Source organism: Protopterus annectens, chromosome 8.part0 (assembly GCF_019279795.1).
Source record: "Protopterus annectens isolate FY-2018-M chromosome 8.part0, PAN1.0, whole genome shotgun sequence".
Taxonomy (NCBI): domain Eukaryota; kingdom Metazoa; phylum Chordata; order Ceratodontiformes; family Protopteridae; genus Protopterus; species Protopterus annectens.
In genome coordinates this window covers 242,344,759-242,365,171 of record NC_056741.1, presented here as the reverse complement: position 1 = coordinate 242,365,171, position 20,413 = coordinate 242,344,759, and the positions used below count along the sequence as shown (strand labels likewise).

The following is a 20,413-nucleotide window of genomic DNA, read 5'->3' as shown; positions in this document are numbered from 1 at the left end:
CAAAAGGGCAAATATCTATCCCAGCAGAGTGCTGCTCCCCTGACATCTCAGATGCTCAGGTAAGAGCCGCCCTCTCCAAAGCAAAAAACACAGCATCAATGGGACCAGAGAGTGTCCCGGGCTGCATCCTACATGAACTCCAAGAAGAGCTAAACCCAAACATAAAACTACTGTTCAATCTCAGTCTTACTACAGGATATGTGCCCAAAGAGTGGCGTACAGCAACAGTGGTCCCTCTCCATAAAGGTGGTGCCTCAACTGATCCTGGAAACTATCGCCCCATAAGCCTGACTAGCTTAGTCTGCAAAGCTATGGAAAGGATCATCATGGACCTCATAAATAAAGATATTGGGGACCTACAGACACTGGATCCTACCCAGTTCGGCTTTGTTAAGGGCAGATCCTGTCTTTTAAACCTGGTTGCTTTCTTTGAAACAGTCACCAAGGCGATTGACGAGGGGAAGGTTGTCCACACAGCCTACCTGGACCTCGCTAAAGCCTTCGATACAATACCCCACTCGGGCATTATAGATAAGCTCACCAGCTTAAATATAAACCCCTGTGTCACTAGATGGATTGCAAACTGGCTCAAGGACAGAACCCACATGGTTAGAATTGCTGTAGCCATGTCAGACTCCAAACTAGTTACAAGTGGTGTCCCACAAGGCTCAGTCCTGGGACCTCTCTTGTTCGGTATATATTTCTCGGAGGTACAGGCCAACATGGAAGGACTGTGGCTGATCAAGTTTGCAGATGACTGCAAATTGGGCGCCATAATCGACTCTCCAGCTGACACAAGCATCCTCCAAAAGGGCCTCATAAAAACAGACAACTGGTGCCAGAGCCATGGCCTCAAGCTAAATGCCAAAAAGTGTATAGTCATCCCCTTTGGCAAAAACAAAGTGCCCACAAATTACCACATAGGTGGTAATCCATTAAGTACAAAAAAGTAATTAGGGACCTGGGGACCCAAGTTGATAGCAATCTCTCATTTGACAACCACGTGGCCAAAGTGGTTAGAAAAACATTTTATATAGCCCACCTAATCATGAAGGGATTCACATCTAGATCAGGAGAGGTCATCGTGCCTCCTTACTCATCCCTCATCAGGCCCATAATTGAGTACAATGCCCCTTTTGGGATGTACCTTACCAGACACCTGCAGCAACTGGAAAGACCCCAAAAGTACCTCACCAAGAGGATCAAAGGGCTCAAACAGATGCCATATGCTGCCCGGTTAAAGAAACTCCAGCTCTACTCAGTGGCATACCGCCTGTTCAGAGGCGATCTGTGCCTGACGTATAAAGCCATGTCCAACCCGGAATTAATGGACATGCTGCACCTCAGAAAATCCAAATCCCATCGAGCTACGTGCTCGAGAGACTGGAACCTCAGCACTGAAATAAATAGGACATGCTGGAGGGACAGATTCATAACCCAGAGGCTCCCTTCACTCTGGAATAAAATCCCAGTCCAAGTTAGGCAGAGTCCCTCATTGACTCTCTTCAAGAGGAATCTTGATGAGTGGATGGGAGATCGTAGGTTTACCCTGGGTATCACTTCTGTGTCACTGTTAGACAGAGGAACAGTATACTAACCTCGAAAAAGGGCATAATAAAATAAATTTAAAATGGGTGGTGAAAGCCAAACACATTCTGGCTAGGCTTATAAATGCCCTAGGGCAGATAGCTTAGTATGAACCTATGAACCTATGAACCTAACTATAGAATCCAAACAAATGCAAACATGGAACCTACAGGACTTCCATGTTCCATATCTTCTTCCTGACTCTAATTGATAAAGACTGACATTATACCAGATTCATCCATTCCAGTGAATAACTGTTCAGTAACTTCTCAGCAGTCATTCTGACTTACTCAGGACTTCATTGCCATTTCAACAAATGCCACACAGCCGCTGGTAACATTTGTTGATGGCAAAGGCCATTGTTTATACAGAACTCTGATCTTCAATTTTCAGCTTTTACCAAAAATATCCTAGTCAATGGGGTTCCTTCCTTGAATATAAAGGTTTGGCTACTTTATGACAACTTCTTTTGTCATCCACAACTCTGTACTGTACTTTTTTTGTACACATTCTGTTACTAATAAATCCATAAATATAAATCCCCACAATAGTGATATTTCTGTTTCATCTCAGTTTGCCTCCCTCAAAAATATCCAGTCAGTTTGTCATTCTTTCTTTGACAATCCTCAGAAAAAAAACTAGATAGATATCTAGACAGATGTACAGACAGATAGGTAGACAGATAGATGGATGGACTGGTAGGTAAGTATGGGTCTATATCCAAATGTTGAATGTTCAAAACCTCAGTATTCAAAACACTGATCCCAGAAGTTTGAAATGGCAGAATGGTGAACTGTCATAACAATGAAAAAAGGAATATTGAATTTAATTGTTTTTGGAGGCATGCAAGCCTCCCAGCATGCCCTCCCGAACACCCTAAGCTATCTCTGAGATCATACTACAGCAGGGAATGGGCAAAACCACAAACTCATCTGTACCATGATTTTGTACAATCACCCACTTCCACTGTGAAATTTCTGTACTTTGCTGTTACGGCAGTTCAGCATCCTACTGTTTTATTTTTCTGGGGTCACTGTTCTGAACGCCGACATTCTGAACATTCTAACAGGGACCCATACACACACACACACACACACACACACACACACACACACACACACACACACACACACACACACACGCATGTACACTTACAAATACACACACACACACACTCGCTTGCATGCACATATATATAATTATTATATATAATTATGTAATTCTAGCAGTTAAGACATTACTTACATGCATATACTTCGTTTAAGAAATTGCCTAAATACATGAATAATACTTACGTGGAATTCTACCTTCTAGCACTATATTACCATATAGTTGTTTAAAAGCCATTTAACAGTTCATTATAATAAAATGTAATGTACCACTGCATATTACGTGTTCCCCTAGATTACTTGATAACCTTTAGGAGATCTGATGCATGAGGAAATGTGATATTTATATACACACACCTGGCTGGAGGCCTCATTTCAAAACTGTCTGAGCAGCAGCGAACAGCATAACAAATTTTGTGTAGTTTAAGCAGCTGTTAACATCATGACATTCCTCAAAGGATGGTATATTTATCATTCAGTGATAAGTTGTGCAGACACAGCTTAGGTCAAGGATGAAGTAGTGTCTGCTCAAACAGAGGGGAAAAGTAGACCCTTGGGCAAAGAGTAGTCTTGGCATCTGAAGCCACAGTTAACGTGGTTCCTGCAGATATAGCATTACAAAAAAATGATACAGTTTATCCTGTTTTACTGTGTAATTCAGACCTAGTCAAAATGCATTCGAATTCCCAGCTGACAAGGAAGAGAGCACAGAAGGCTGACACACAAGTACAAATCCTTTCCAGTGTCAGTAGAGCAAAAGGTAGCACACTTGCCTTTGGTGCAGAAAGCTGTGGTTTCTATTCCCACACCAAGCAGATCAATTGCTGACACTGCAGTGCAACATAAGCGGTGTGCTGTTCTTAAGATAAGATGTTAAACTCAGGATCCCTCTGCTTGGTAGTAACTCAGATGGATGTAAAGAACCCGCAGCACCTATCAAAATAGTAGGGAAAATTCTCTGATGCTGGCCAAATTTCCCCTAGTGGTATAAGTACCACCTCAGAACTCCCCTTAAAAGAGGATACTAGCCTAGTGGGACTAACCTGGTCAACAAAGGATAGAGAAAATAAAACTTACATTTATACACTTTGATACAATATATCAAATTTGACTATGCTTCTAAACAAAATGTGTGACCCTTACACCTTTACAGTTTAAAAACTGTCTGCTATGATTCTTTTTGTTTTCACCCACACCTTGTGGACCTTTATAGGTCAATAGGTGTATACTAGGCTGACGATCAGTAGGGCCTTTATAAGCCCAGCTGTGCAATCCAAATGTGACCCACAAATATGATTTATATAGGTGGTGATTTACTGATTGCCTCTGTTCATCAGAGACATAGGTGCCAGACCAGGGGAGATTTTCCAGTTACCCATTGATTGGTCCAAGTTGCTCTTAAACAGGAATAGGGAGAAACTCTGTGTAAAACAGAAGGGGAGCCACTAACAGAGAATAACTGCATGAGAAGCATAGCTGTCTCTCTCCAGCATGCCCTATTTATGTCACAAGCAAAAGTTAGGGCTTTTAATCTAGCAGTTCTGATGCTGTTTATTTTGTGGCTGTGGAAAAGGTTCAGCAAAACAGAGTCCAGGGATGCCTTGTAATCCAGGAAACAATCACTCCTCAGATGTCTTTATGATACCAAATAAAGAGACAGGGCTTTGAAGTGATCAAAATAGGACATTGTGTTTACTCCCTGTACTCTTTTTATAAGGAACCTTTGTGGATGTTCTTCTCTGGTCATGTACATACCAAAAGGGGCATTATACTCTATGACAGGTCTGATTAGGACTGAGTACAGTGGTATGATGACTTCTCTGGACCTACGTGCCATGCCCTTGTTTATAAGTTGAGCAACATAGAAGGATTTTCTTACTACCTTGGACTCATATTGGTCGAAGGCTAGGTTACTATCTACATGAGCTGCAAGATCCCTGACTAGAGAATCAACTTTTAGGTGTGTTTTATTGATGACATAGCTACCCAGGGTAGTAGACATTCGGTACTATAATGCATTTCTTGGTACTGAGTTTTAAGCCATGGCTTTGGCACCAAGTGTTTGTCTGTGTTACTTTCCTGAAGGGCGTTCTCATCTTAGGGGCATTAAATAACTGATCCAGTTTGGAATCATCTGCAAACTTAGTTAGCCAGAGGCATCTGACATTGGCTTTGACATCTGAGAAGTAGATGCCTTTTATAGAAAATAAGCCGTACACTTAAATTCTGAAAAAAAAAAAAATGGTGAAGACCATTAGGAGTTGTATAACTTACATGGTTCTCCCTGCCTTGATCCAGGATTTTAAGTAAATCTCTCAAAAATTGTAGATTCATTTCTGTGACTTCTGTAAGTAAAAGAAAGAAAACAAGAATTACCTTTGATAGTTGTTTATCTTAAGCAGTCAAACTTTGCAAAATTCCTATAACTGTGATCACTCAAAATTCTTTAGTAAAGATGTTTATTATGTTTGTGTAAGTCTGAGAAGTGACTTGTGCACAGGGTAAAAAAAGGCATATAAGTTGCTAGAGTGTCTCAGCTAAATACCACTCCATTCATATGGATTTTTATCCATCACCAATATCGTTATTACTTGCAGATCTGTAACATGCAGTTACCTTGATTACTAAACAGGAAAATGTAAACACATTTCTGATTAGCATTCTGTCCCCGTACATACAGTCAAATGGAAGTTTCAAGCACTGTATACAATTTTTATTACAATTCTTTTCCAAATAGCATTAACTCACTGGTCCCATACACATGCATGCTCTCGCGCGCGCACACACACACACACACACACACACACACACACACACACACACACACACACACACACAGAGAGAAACAGTGTCCTTTTCACGAAGAAATCTGTTCTCTCTGCCCCTTGGTACTCCCAAATATATTAAAATTATGCATTGTTCTGTCACATGGCATGGCATATTCTTACATGAGCAGCAAAATGACTCAGAAAAAGGTGATTTAAGCCTTGTGGACCACATAATATGAAGAATCCCATATAATGCTGCAATCTTATAACCTATGGCTATTGGCTAGCATATCATGAGAACATTCCATGCCTTTATAATGAAATTAACAGAACAAAACAATAAGAAAATAAATGGAAGATTAATGAACACCTACCACTTCAAGATAATGATGCAGAGACAGAGACTCCCAAAATGGACAAACAAAAGTTGTGAACTTAATAATGACAGATATGAAAGAGCAAGTCAATCCTCTGTAAACAGTAAGGACTATAGCCAGCACAGTAATAATGACCACATAGCAAGTACAACCTTGCCAGGTTTCCCAGATTGCTGTAGCCCCCCACTATCACAATGCACCATGTTGTCTTGCTTCCCCAGATATGAGGAGAGCCACACAAAGAGCTAACATGTGGAAAACTGTAGTGCAAGACCTAGTGCATCAGGCAGGGCAGAGAAAGGTGGGAAGGTATGTTTCAGGGGATGTACCCACTCTTTCAAATGTATTATTTTGGTAAGTATATTCCTTTTGTATCTGGTAAGAGGAAATTGAATCTCTACAAGCAGTAGGGCAGTCCACCACATGGGAACATACTCCTCTACCCATTGTCCCATAGGAAGACATGGACCTGAATATTGCAAACAGTTTATAGTGGCTTACAAAAAAACTGAGAAAAGTCCACGTAACTGCTGCACAAACATCAAGAGCTGCATTCCTGAAAAAAAAAGCTAGTTGTAGCAACAGGTCTAGTAGAATCAGCCCTTGGACAGAAGAAAGAGGCTTATTATATTAAGTATAACCAACTGCAAGCAGTCAGAAATCAAGGCTAAAGTGGCCTTAGAAACTTTTTGTCCAGTTTTTCTGTAGGTAAAAGCAACAAAATGGTGGCTATCTTTGAGGAGCAACATCATCCTGTCAACAAAGAATTTAAACAGTTGGTGCATATCCACTCAGTAGAGAAGGTACTCTCCTTGGTTGGAATACTGTAAGAAAAGCACGGGCAAATGAACATATTGATTCAGGTTAGACTCAGTAACTACTTTTGGTATGAAGGAAGGGCTAGGGTACCAGGAAGAGTCTTCCAATAAGGGTATTTCAAGTTCACAGAAGGTAAAGTTTCAAAGGGAGGTAAGGTCAGCTTTTTCAACACTAAATACAAATCCGAGTGCTAACAGATCATTAGTGTCAGAATGTTTCTTTGAGAATGGTTTTGCAGCTAACAGCTAAAAATGAGAAAATTAGGCCTTTTTGAAAAAAAAAATTATTTGGCAGCTAAGAGCACTTTAATGGAGGAATAACTAAGGCTAGAATCAGAAATGAACAAAAGACATTAAAGTATGTATGGGATGGTGGCAAGGAAAGGGGCCATTCCCTTAGATGTGACCCAGACAGAAAAAGAGAGCTACTTTTGACATTGTACGTCTTGCATGTATTAGGTTTATGGGAAGGAGAGATAATTTGGATGATCCTAGGAAAAAAAGAAGGATATGTGGTCATAAATGGGACTGGAAAAGCCACTTACTTAACCAGAGGAAGCATTAGTCGATTTTGGGCATTGCCTTGCGGGTGGATGGGCTCATTGGAAGGGGCTTCTCTTGAAGTCAAGGCAGAAGAAGGAAGAAAGTACAGTTTTGTACCTACCATAAATGTAGATGTCCGAGAGGTATGCATCTGCAGTCCTAACATATGGGTTGTCCTGCCTCAGGCAGCCCTTCGGTCGGCCGGATTCCAAAGTCTGGGTCTGGCCTCGGCTGATGTCGCACTTCACCCGACGTCATAGCTGCTGTTTATTGGGTATAAAGGCATCAGCCGATGCCATTTTCCTCAGTGTTTCTTGCCCCAGATGCCAGGTGCCCTCTAGGAAGGCTAAATTTGGATAAATGCAAATGATTCCAAACAGTAGAGAGCAAACAATATAAGCATGTATATACATATATACAAACAAATACACCATAATAGATTCCCCCAGCTAGCTACAAGATGGGCAAATACCCTAGGAGTACCACAGAGGGGAAGGAGGGTGGGTAATCCTGACTGCAGATGCATACCTCTCGGACATCTACATTTATGGTAGGTACAAAACTGTACTATGTCCTTCAAGGATGCATCTGCAGTCCTAACATATGGGTAGAATACCATAGCCAAACTGGGGAGGAGGCACTAAGATGATTATGGTGTAGTTAAGATCCCTTGCAAAACAGCAGTTGCAAAACCTGCTCGGGATCTGGAGTATAAAGGTAGATTATAATGCTTGGCAAATGTATGCACGGAGCTCCAAGTAGCAACTTCTAAAATGTCTTTGGTAGCCACTCCTCGTAGGAAAGCTGTAGTAGTGGCTGTAGCCCTTGTGGAGTGAGGTCTGATGTTTTCTGGAGTTGTCTTTCCATGAAAAGAGTAACAAAATCTAATGCAATTTCCTATCCATTTTGAGATTGTCTGTTTTGAAATTGCTTTTCCTTCCATTCCTGTTGCATATGCTACCAGAAGCTGGTCAGTTTTTCTGTTGGTCTTGGTTCTGTCAAGATAGTAGCGCAATTGCCTGTGCACATCCAAGGTATGTAGTAGTCTTTCCCCCCTGTTCTGTGGGTTGGGGAAGAATGTTGGTAGGTGGATTGCTTGGTTCAATTATACCCTGGAGACCACTTTTGGCATAAAAGTAGGGTTAGTTCTCAAGGACACTCTATCCTGATGGAAGATAAGGAAGGGCTGTACTGCCATTAATGCCTGCAATTCAGAAACCCTTCTTGCTGAAGTGATTGCAAGCAGGAAAGCAGTTTTCCAAGATAAGAACTGTAATTCTGCTGTTGCGGCTGGTTCGAAAGGGTGAAGTGTTAACTTTTCCAGCACAAAGTTAAGGTCCCATGTAGGCAAAGGTGGCTTCCTTGGAGGCTTTACATTTTTAATTCCTCTCAGAAACTGCCTGAGTAGAGGATGAGAGAAGACTGGAGGATCCGTGTTGTATTCTGCTGAAATTGCTGATGCATGAATCTTAATGGAGGAGTAAGACAGGCCATTGTGGAAAAGTTCTGCTAAGTATTCCAGGATGTTAGCTATGTTTGCTAATGATACATTTTCTCCTTTTGCTGCACTCCAAGTGAGGTATCTTTTCCATTTGGCTGAATAAGTCTTCCTTGTGGAGGGTCTGCGAGCCTCCAGGATAATGTCTTTAACCCTCTGAGATAAATCTGGGTTATTTTGTTTTATGTAATATTCCAAGCAGCTAGCTGCAGTGTTTTCAAGCTTGGATGTAGGATCTTGTAGTTGTTCTGTGTTAGCAGTAAAGGAACTAGAGGTAGAAGCCATGCGTGTGTCCGAGACATACTCCTCAGTAGCGGGCACCAATGCTGCCTCGGCCAGTCTGGAGCTATCAGGATGATCCTTGGGTGATCTTCTTTGATCTTCAGTAGCACTTTGTGCATCAAAGGAAGAGGTGGGAATGCATATGCTGTCAGGTTTTCCCAACTGAAGGATAGGGAGTCCACCTTCCAAGCAAGTGGGTGGAATGTCCTTGTGCAGAATTTCCTCAATTGGTGGTTGTGTGGGGATGCGAACAGGTCTATTTCTGGTAGTCCCCATTTCTTTGTAATGGTTTTGAAGATGTCTGGATGCAGCATCCATTCGTGGGCATCCGTGGTAGTTCTGCTTAAGGTGTCTGCTAGTGAATTTTCTTTTCCTGGCACAAATTTGGCCTGGAGTTGAATGTTGAGGTTCAGGGCCACATTCCACAGGTCCATTGCCATCCGGCATAGAGGATATGAGTGTGTGCCTCCCTGTTTGTTGATATACCACATGACTGTGGTGTTGTCCGTCCTTATCAGCAAATAACCCTGTTGAAGAAAAGGTCTGAATGTCTGAAGTGCCTGTTTCACTGCCAGCATCTCTTTTTGATTTATGTGTAGGTTCAGCTGGTCTTGTGTCCATAAGCCTTGTATGCACTTGTCCACCATGTGTGCCCCCCAGCCTAGGTCTGAGGCGTCCGTGGTGATAGTCTGGCTTGGGTGAGGTTTGTGGAAAGGCAGCCCTCTGTTCAACTGACAGGCCTGAGCCCACCACAGGAATTCTTGCTTCAGGCATGGAATTATTGGAATCTGGGCTTCTAGACTGTGCTTGTGTTGAGACCATACATTCCTTAGGTACCATTGCAACTTCCTCATATGCAGCCTGGCATGTGGAATCAATATTATGCAGGATGCCATGTAACCCAGGGCTTGCAGGACTTTCCTTGCTGTAAGCTGGTTCTGTGTTGTTAATGCCATGAAATAGAGTGGTTGTTGCTTTTGCTTTTCTGCTGTGAGAAATGCCATCTGATTTGATGTGTCCAGTTCTGCACCCAAGAATGTTATCCTTTGGGATGGTACCAGCCTTGACTTTTTCATGTTGACTGTGTATCCCAGGGCTTGCAGTAGTTGTATAACCTTTTCCAAATCTTTTGTTAATTTGGTCTTGTTGTCCGCTTGTATTAGGCAGTCGTCCAGGTATGGATAAATCTGAATTCCCTGAAGCCTGCAATGAGCAATTACTGATGCCAGGCATTTTGTGAATACTCTGGGCGCAGTAGATAAGCCAAAGGGCAATGCTGAGAATTGATAATGCTCTGATCCTGCAAGAGATCTGAGGTATCTTCTGCAATCTGGTCGTATAGGGAAGTGCAGGTATGCCTCCTTGAGATCTAGAGTCACCAGCCAAGACTCCTTGCCCAGCATGGGAAGAAGTTGCTGTAGGGTCAGCATTTTGAATTTTGGAACAATGAGATATGTGTTCAGAGCGGGCAGGTCGAGAATAGGCCTCCATTGGTTTTCTTTCCTTGGTACCAGGAAAAGTCTGGAGTAAAATCCTTGCCCTTGTTCCATAGGCGGTACCTTTTCTATAGCTCTCATCCTTAGTAGGTTGTTGATTTGTCCTAGAGCATTTGCTTTTTGGTTTGGAGGTAGGTTTGGCATTCCTCTCTTTTTTGGTAGAGTGTGGAAGTGAAACCTGTAGCCTTTGTCTATTGTCTGTAAAATCCATTTGTCTCCTGTAATGTAATGCCAGTTTACGGAAAATAAGGCTAGCTTTCCGCCTAAGGGTGCTTCCAGTTGTTCCCTGGTAGGCGGTATCAGAGTCAAGTCATTGTGTCTGTCCTGTGGAAGTGGTCGTAGCTGAATCTGTGGCAGTACTTCTCTGGTTGTTAGACTGCCACTGACGTCCCCTGTAGGCACCTCTGGATTGACCTCTGCCTCTTGGGCGCCTATTTCTGCCTCTCTGTGCTCTGGAGGTGTCTGGAAAGGACCAATTCTTCGAAGGCCAATTTCTACTAAACCTCGGAGGCTGGACCTGTAAGAAATCCTTGACTGTTTGGACAGATTTTGCTTTTTCTTCCACCTTCTTTAGCACTTGCTGTGCAGGGGAGCCAAACAAACTTTGTTTCTCCATGGGAGCATCTAGGAGCTTTGACTTTACATGGTCTGGTAAGGATTGCTCTTTTAACCAGGCATGCCTTCTAATCACTGTTCCAGTCATAGCTGATCTAAAGGAAGCCTCCAGTGCATCATAGCCGCATTTTAAGGAATGATTACTGACCTGTTCAGTGTTATGTACCAAATCCTGAAGGGACTTACGGTCTATAGGTTCAGTAGAAGACAGTTTTTTATTTAGCTGATCTAACAAAAATTCCTGATACTGAATCATGTGGAATTGACAGTTTAAGGCCCTAACCAAAAGAGTAGCAGAAGTATAAACTTTTTTACCCCATCTCTCTAATGCTCTAGATTCTCTTTCAGAGGGGAGGGGGTTTTTGGCAGAGGCAGCTGCTACAGCTTTGGGGCCCTGTGAAATGGTTTCAGGATCTGCAATAGGAGCCTTATACAAGTGAAAGTGTGTGTCCGGGACCCTGTAATATCTGTCGGGCTTGGCAGGGGCCAGGGGAAGAGAGTCAGGGGCAGTACAGGCATCATTATATGCATCATCAACAACTGCTAGTACTGGAGGAATGGCTAAAGGCCTATGCTGTGCTTAATGTAAAAAGGTCCTTAGCCTTTTCCTTGAATCTGAAAAATCCTGGCCCTGCCATTGAAAATGCTCTCTCATAGCATGTAATGTTTCCCCAAAAGAAAATTCCTCAGGAGGAGAGGCAGAAGGAATGGAGTCTTCTGCATCAGAATCCTCATAAGGAGAATATGGGCCTTCTGGAGGATCTGAGTTTTCTGAATCATCCGAGAAATAGTCTGTAGAAACAGGATCCGGGGGCTCTGCTCTAGGCCTCTTCTCTGGAGGGGGTTGAGAGGCCCTGTCTGGGTGAGGTTGGGATCCCCTGATCAAGGAAATGAGATCCTCAGCCAGGCTGAGCATTTGGGAACTAGAGGTAGGCCTGTGTGAGGGGGTTTTAGCAGGCAAGGCCTTAGAAGATTTAGCTGCTTTAGCCCTAGAAAAAGCCTTGATAGACATAGATGCAGGGGGCCTAGCAGCTCCACGTGCAGGAGTAGATATGTCTAAAGGAATAGTATCTGATAAATCCTGGGTGTCTGCTACAGCAGAGGAAATTTCAGTAGCAGATTCAGCCATGCTGTGTGAGGCCTTGGCTATCAGAAGCATGCTTTCGGCCGAAGGAAGAACCGAGGACTCGGTTTCAGCCGAAACCGAGACACTCGCGGTTGGCTTAACCGTGGTTTCGGCCGAAACCGCTGACCGCGAGTGTCGGTCCTTTTCCTTACGCTTTTTAGCTAATTGTGAAGTCGGAGTCTCCGACGGCATTTTGTAAGCAAAAGCGGGACCAAAAAACTCCTCTGCAAACTCCGACCGATGTCTAAGTGTCCGTCGGTTGAAGGAAGCACAAGCTAGACAAGCTGATACGTCGTGGTCTGGGCCTAAGCAAGGAAGGCAGTAAGAGTGGAAATCCTTATGAGGTATTTGTTTCCCACAAGTTAAACAATTATTTACTTTTTCTGACATTGGCTGAGGCAAGAAAGAGTCCCCAATGGGGTACTTAGCTTTTTAGAAGTCTTCGGTAGTAGAAATCTCTGGATCTGACCGACCGGCACTTGCGAACAGCTTCTGCTTCGGGCACCACGCGGCAAGAAAGACTGAGGAAAATGGCGTCGGCTGATGCTTTTATACCCAATAAACAGCAGCTATGACGTCGGGTGAAGTGCGACATCAGCCGAGGCCAGACCCAGACTTTGGAATCCGGCCGACCGAAGGGCTGCCTGAGGCAGGACAACCCATATGTTAGGACTGCAGATGCATCCTTGAAGGACATCCATATCTGGCAAGGCCAATAAACAAACATTAGAATGACATTAGATTTATGCTGTTTGGCTTCCTGGGTAAACTACATCATTAGAGAAAACATAAGAATTCCAGAGGCTACTTCTGGACCACAACATCTCTGGGGCATCCCCTTTGTAGAAGATTGCAGAGGTAGTCCAGAAGGCTCAAGTCAAGTCTGGTATCTTACCTGTGATCCAGAGGATGACAGAGCTAACAAGAAACAGAGTACAAAGGATTAATCCAGATAACATCCCTTTAGCTAGCAGATCTTTGAGACTCACTTTCTGATGCTGAAGTTTCAACTATTTTAAACAGTTAAGTAGGTAGATAGATGAGTGTGTTGTAATGTTAGTAGAAGAATAAGGAAGAAGCATGTGCTGTTTTTTTGTACTGGCTGCGTCTTTATAATTTCCAAAGGATCAAATGGCTGAGACACTACTTGTGAGACATCTGAAGACAGCAACTACGTTTTTCCAACAGTGGGATGGACTCTCCCTGAATCTGGTTGGTTACCATAATGTGATCTGACAATATAGCTCATAGCCATACTTTCATGACCTGGTCAAAGTCAAAGTAAACTTTATTGTCATTTACAACTACACATGTGTAGCCTAATCAAAATTTCGTGCATCAGCTCAATTCTTGAGATTACAAAGGAAAGTGAAACAACACATACAAGTAGCGGAATAAACATAACTAACAGATACAATACTGCTCCCAATACACACAAGAAAGAGCAGAGATATTTACCAACACTCACATACAAAAATGTAGGTTGGTCACAGAAGAAGTAACTGACAATTGGAACTAAACTGTGTCCTTGATCAGTCCATTTGACATTTGTCTACTAGTTCAATGTATTTGCTCAGGTAAGATCCTGTGAGAAATCCATCATGTGTGTGAAAGATAGCTTAGCACTGCTAAAGGAAAGGTAGATTATGCATAATCCATCACTCTGGACACCTTGTCCAATGTAGTGATGTCAGGGTTCTGGGAAGCTGGAGCCTTCTTGAGGGCAGCTGCAGATGCCAGGATATCTAGCTTGGGTGTCTCTGACTAGAAATTCCCTTCCTAGTGGCCAGAGAATATGGTGAGTCTTGTCAGTAAAAGGGCCACAATATCATGATTTTCTCAAGCTACATCAGTGGCATTCTTGAGGATGTTCACCAGTAGATAAACAACCAGGGGTGATTTCTGGATAAAACAAAGGGTCTTTTGGAACCTCCTATGTAGGGAGGGCAGGGGGGGCAGAAGACCACCCTTCTTTGAACATTATTTACAGGAATTCTACAAACTTGGGGCCTTTTTGGGGTGTGTTGGGAAGTATTCGTCCTCTTTGCCATCACTATTAGCTGTGGGTGATTCTGTGGATGAGTCCAAATAATTCACATTGCCTACGTTTTCCTCAGAACCTTTGGAGGAGCTGGCTAAATAAGAAAAATACGTTTGTTTGGAGGCTAAAGTAATAGCATGGACCTGCACAAGGCCTTAGATCATATTATTTAACTGTGCCATAAGTGGCATGACCAATGGTCATGAGAGGAGTGCACTAGCCTCAAGTTTGATGCTGGTATTGAGGTGGAGTATTTCACGGGGGAACCAGAACAAAGCAGATTGCTGAGGTTTCATTAACTTGGATGATCAAGGCCAACTTGATGTTGAGACACCTTCATAGGTTCATAGGTGTGTACTAGGCTAAGCACCAATGGGGCCATTTAAAGCCTTGCCATGCAAGTTCTGAGACCAGGTAATCACAACCAAAACCAAAATAGGATGGGCTGTTAGCAAATTCAGCATTAAAGGCCTGGGCCTCAGCATCTGTGCCAAGAGCATCCTTGATGTTGGCAGCAAGGACATTGATGATATTGTTTAGAGTAGGCAGCTAGAGTATAAACACTGACACAGAAGTGTACGATCATATATTGGCACTATAGCCATAAGCATTAACATAGGCCCCAGCACTAAAGTTGACACCAAAGGATTGGCAGTGCCATTCTTGGGGCTGGTGCTAAAAACTGTGAGGCAGGTGAGGACAAATCTAAGCATTGCATGCTGGGTAAAATACAGTCAGGGAAGGACTGGGGGAAAAGCACAGCAACAGACTTCCTATCTCCAACAACAGAAGCAAAAACAGCAAGAAAGACCCATCCAAGCTAGAGTCTTCACTGTACCTTCTGTAATAGAGGTCCATGGGATATATCCAAATTATCCCTTATGGACATACAGGTTTTCAGCTACATGGCTCCTGAATGCTTGTAACTTTTTATTGTTTTACATTTTAGGTTTTGATGGGTATATTCAGTCCAATACAAGAAGAAAGGGAAATGATACTGGATAGCTTTCTCCAAGTTAGGGCGGTGGTGTAGGGCGGCCGCAGTGGTGCAGCGGTTAGCGTTGCTGCATCACAGCAAGAGGTTCTCTGGTTCAATCCTCGGCTGGGATGCCTTCTGTACGGAGTCTGCATGTCCTCCCTGTGGTCGCGTCGGTTTCCTCCCACATCCCAAAGACATGCTGTAGGTGGACTGGACACTCTAAATTGGCCCTAGGCATGAGTGTGTGCATGTGTGTGCCTTCTGTGGAAGGTTGGGTGCCGGGCTGGTAACTCAACACCGTAAAACTCCACTGCCAATCATGAGTGGACAGGTGATCCGTTGTGGCAACCCCTAACTGGGAAAAGCTGAAAGAAGAAAAAGCTTTCTCCAAGTTGTTGTGATAATCACTGTAAGTTTCTCACAGTCCATCTCAGGCTTGGGAAGAAGTGTGTAACTGTGGGTGCAGTGAGTTTTGAGGAATGTAAAATCTGACAAATCTTTCTGTCAGCACCAACATTTGACAAATATGAAATACTGTGTGATTTACTCATATGTGACAAAGGAGAAGATAAAGGTGCAGGTTTAATGACTTTGCAAGTATTTTCATCAGCTATTCCACACCTGTACCACAGAAAATGGAAAGGCCAATGAAGAAAGTTTGTGCTTAGAGTACTTTTGCCTCTTTCATATATTTTTGAAAGGAGGGACCCAGCTGCTTCTTCGGGATTCATGGGTGATGAAGTAGAATGCTCTGTTACATCTTGGTTTTACATAGTTTACGAAGGAAATGTTGCATCCAGCACATTGTGGAATCTTCAGAAAGAGCTTTTAACTGTCTGTTTCTACTTTTCACTGTAGAATGTAAAACTGCCTACAAATTTGAGTGTTGTGTTGTTCATCCAAATAATAAACACAAAGACACCATGTCTGTCCTTGGGAGGGTCTTCTATGTCACAGATCTGTTTCAACAAAAATAGGTAAAGGTCCCAAAACAGGAAAGGGGGAAATTACCCTGAAAAAGTATGCTTTTGGGTTTCATCTTTTTTTTTTTTTAATTTGGAATGGCTTAGCACTAGAGATATTGCCCTGTGTCCAGTGAGGAAAAACTTCCTAAAAGGAAAAAATTACTTCTCTAACTCAAGTCAAAATGAGAAGAGTTAGTAAATAAAATAGTGTTCCTGTACCAAAATAAGTACATTTTTTTGGTCAATAAGTTAAAAAGGCATTCAGGAGCTATTTCTATGCAGCAAGCAGTCTTGTCGGCCTTATTCCTACTGTTTATGGAGGATGGACCAAATGTATACTTTTAGTCACTGAATTTTTGAAGCATAAAAAAACGTATCTGTCATAAAAGCACTGTGTTAAGGGGACTTGGAGGAATATGTCTCAAGCTGTCTTTTTCTTACTAAAGTTAAGATTCTAATCACAGTAAATCACACGCGCACACACACACACACACACACACACACACACACACACACACACACACACACACACACACACACACACACACACACACACACACACACACACACACACACACACACACACACACACACACGTGTGTGTGTTTATATATAGCTATCTATCTCTCTCTCTCTCCATATATATATATATATATATATATATATATATATATATATATATATATATATATATATATATATATATGGGTCTAGGTTAGAAGATCGACAGCCGATATAACCGACAACGGATTAGCGGGCGCCAGATGATCGACACTGGAAGACCGACGCACGGATGAACACACGCCAGGGATAGTGAGTTGGAAAGAAGGCTGTGTGAGTATGCGGTGGTGACGGACGTTAGGGTGCGAGTAAGGTAAGTGTGGATAGTGACAGTCTGTGGGGATAGGGGTGGGTTAAGTGAGTTAGGGTTAGGGCGGCGTTAGGTAAGGTCTTGGTAGTGGTATTTTTAAGGCGGGTTAAGTGAGTTAGGTTTTAGGGGTTAGGTAAAAAAAGCGGTAGTGGTATTTTTGGGTTAGTGGGTTAAGTGAGTTAGGTTAGGGCGGGTTAGCTGAGTGTGCGATAGTGACGGACCTTAAGGTAAGGGTTTGGGTTAGGGTTGTACATAGTTGTGTGTGTGAGGTTTAGTGTGGGTTTGTGAGGATTTTGGTGTGCTTGTGTTCTGTGTGTGGTTTTTGGATAAGGGGATGTGTTTTGTTAGTTGATTGTTGTTATTGTGGTGTGTGCAGTGTATGGGGTTTCAGGTTTGTGGACCGTCGGTTACTTGTTTGTCGGGCATGTGAGGTGTCGTGTTTATGGTTTGTCGATAATGTGGTGTCGATGTTTCTGTTGTCGGTGAAAGTGGCTGTCGATCTTATGACCTAGAACCATATATATATATATATATATATATATATATATATATATATATGTATAAATATCCACAATCTCTTTTGCACAAAGGGTCAGGATGTCACTTCAACAGTGTCAATTATCTAGAGCCAAGGTTTACATCACTGGGTGTATGTATGCATGTATGTGTATATACATATATATATATATATATATATATATATATATATATATATTTTTTTTTCAGCGGAGACCCGAAGCTCCCAAAAATGTTTTAAGTAAACAAACAGTAAGAACAAAGATAAACACAGATCACATTTTAAGTATACATACTTCTGAAATAATTACATAACATGCAGTAAAGGAATATATAGAATGGATAGAAATACAATACAATACATATATGGAAATTTTCACGTAGTATGGCAAGAAACTAAGCAGAAATATGGTAAGACTAAGGTCAATACATTGCTGAACCGAGGTACTAGGCATGAAGTAAGTAAATATACAGATAAAGTTGTGTGAACTTTGGAAGTTAATAAATTAATTAAAGAACAGTAATAAGGGATTATGGGAATTGAGTATAACATGAGCTAACAGGTATGGAATATGACTGAAAAAAATGCGTAGGTAGTAGCAAGAGAGAGAGCCAGAAGTGATACAGTTAAGTTAAGTTATCCCTGAATGTTTCTTGGGTATTAGTTTAGAACATGAACATATCCAATTTGATAGGAAAAAAGATTTAAGCTGTTTCTTGAAGGCATTTTTGTCTTTAAGTAGTCTAAGGGCTAAAGGGAGTGTGTTCCAATTTTTTGCAACTGAGTGACAATGGAGTATATATATATATATATATATATATATATATATATATATATATATATATATATATATATATATTAGTATTGCAATGAATCAGAAACTGTTGAAGTTTGCACAATAATTCAGAGCTTGACAATAATGGTGGTTGACCACCTGAAGCATATTCAAATTATATATGTGTCTATATTTTACATTTTTTTTTATTTTGATGTAAGACACATTTTATCAGGAAAAAAAAGCCTGACAAAACTGATTTAAAACACATTTTATTGAAAACATAAATTACTGAATCACATTTGATAGAAAAATGTGCAATGGCAATAGAAAATCGCTGCTGGCGTGGTTCTGGATCATTCATACGAATTGTAATGCTAGTTAATGTTGATCTGTATTTGTAGCTTGCTAATGCCTGCTCTTATGTTGTATATCTACCTCTAGAAGTTTGTGATTGTGCACCAGCAGTGATTTAATGTATGAGGAACTTTTTTCTTTTCTCTATGATTGTGTGACTGTGGCGTTACTATATTTAAGTAAGGGAGCATGGGTGGCAAAGCCCCACCACGGGAAGTATATTAAATGTGTCTGACTTTTTCTATTAAATGCAGTTAGCATGTTGCCTCACATAATCTGATTATTATACCAACTGTTTTCTAAAAAACTGCAAATGATGTTTCTAAGAGCAGTTTCAGTATTCCAGTATATGTTTCAAACACATCACGTAGAACCACATGCCACACTAGACAATAAGCAACTGCTTGATACTGCATACAGCTTTAATATTCTCCAGAAAAGGCCGCTCCTTGTGTGGACCATGTAAAAATACAGTACTTAAAAGGTAAGAAATTCCTAGCATGCAGTTAATAATCCAATAAACATAACAAACCCCTGCATGTTTTTTCTTTGAAGAAGTGTTAGGGTAATGTGTTAGTAATTAGTTTTATCATTCCACGTGACTATTATTTTTTAATAAAATGAACACAAACTTCTTCTTTGGCTCCCAACGGACATTTTAATTCTACTGTTAAGAAAATAATGTATATAACGTTAGTGCACAGGATTAATGCTATGGATAACTAGCATGCTCCATTTTGTAATTTTAGATTTCATGTGTCACAGTCAAATATTTTAACTTGACACTCACTAGGTAAGCCATTCTTCAACCCTTTAAAAATACAACAATTTATACACTGAGAAAAATATCCAGTACCCAAAACAGCAAACAATTATCAACCCATCTCTAAAATTCACCCTCAAATCCTGGAAAAATTGGATTAGAAACAAATTTTAAATTACATTCAGAAATGTGACATCCTTTCAGGAAAACAGTATTAGATATTACCTAAAATTGAATACATTACCAGCCATTTCCTACTTAAGAATTACATTTTCATTGGTACAGAAAAGGGTCACTAATTAGTGCTATTTCCATTGACTGAAAAAGAGCATTTGAAACAATCAGTCATAATATTCTTCTACAAAAGCTACAACTAAGTGCCTTTGCCACTGGGGTCTGTAATTGGTTTGATAACCATGTTTACTGTCTCAGGTAATAACTTGCAATCTAGCCCTACTACCACTAACATAGGGGTTCCACAAGGTGCTGTTCTTGGCCTAGTGTTATTTTCACTGTTTATTAACGATTTGCCATGGGAATTGCCTTACCTATACTGTTTTGTGCATGCTGACGACAAAGTCATCACTACATCTGATAAATTAGCCAAAAACATTAATATTCCCTTGCAAAATGATTTAGCACTGCTGTGGAATTGGCTCCAAAAGAATAAACAGTCTGCAAACAATCAGAAATCAACTCTCATGCTCTTAGGTACTAGACAAAGGTGTGCCAATACCACAGGAATCTCAGTCTCAGACACTACTGGAAATGCTACCCACAGTAACTCAACAAAGATATCCTGGCCTAATCCTCGATCTGACCCTATCTTTTCTATCGTATGTTTACGCTCAATTCCCTGCAGTATTAGCACAGTTAAAACAACATACTGTATAACATTTGTCATCTTCTTACAACATATGTGCGAA

The 20,413-nt window shown here is 41.4% G+C and overlaps 1 protein-coding gene across 1 annotated transcript in view; it reads right to left on the bottom strand.

Moving 5' to 3' along the window:
• The window catches only part of LOC122808726 (formin BNI1-like), a 189,461-nt gene that overhangs the window by 109,323 nt on the left and 59,725 nt on the right, over nucleotides 1–20,413 (bottom strand). The window contains exon 4 of the mRNA XM_044079717.1: nucleotides 4,971–5,041. Coding sequence (XP_043935652.1) covers nucleotides 4,971–5,041 — 71 coding nt within the window. The remainder of the gene's footprint in view (nucleotides 1–4,970; nucleotides 5,042–20,413) is intronic.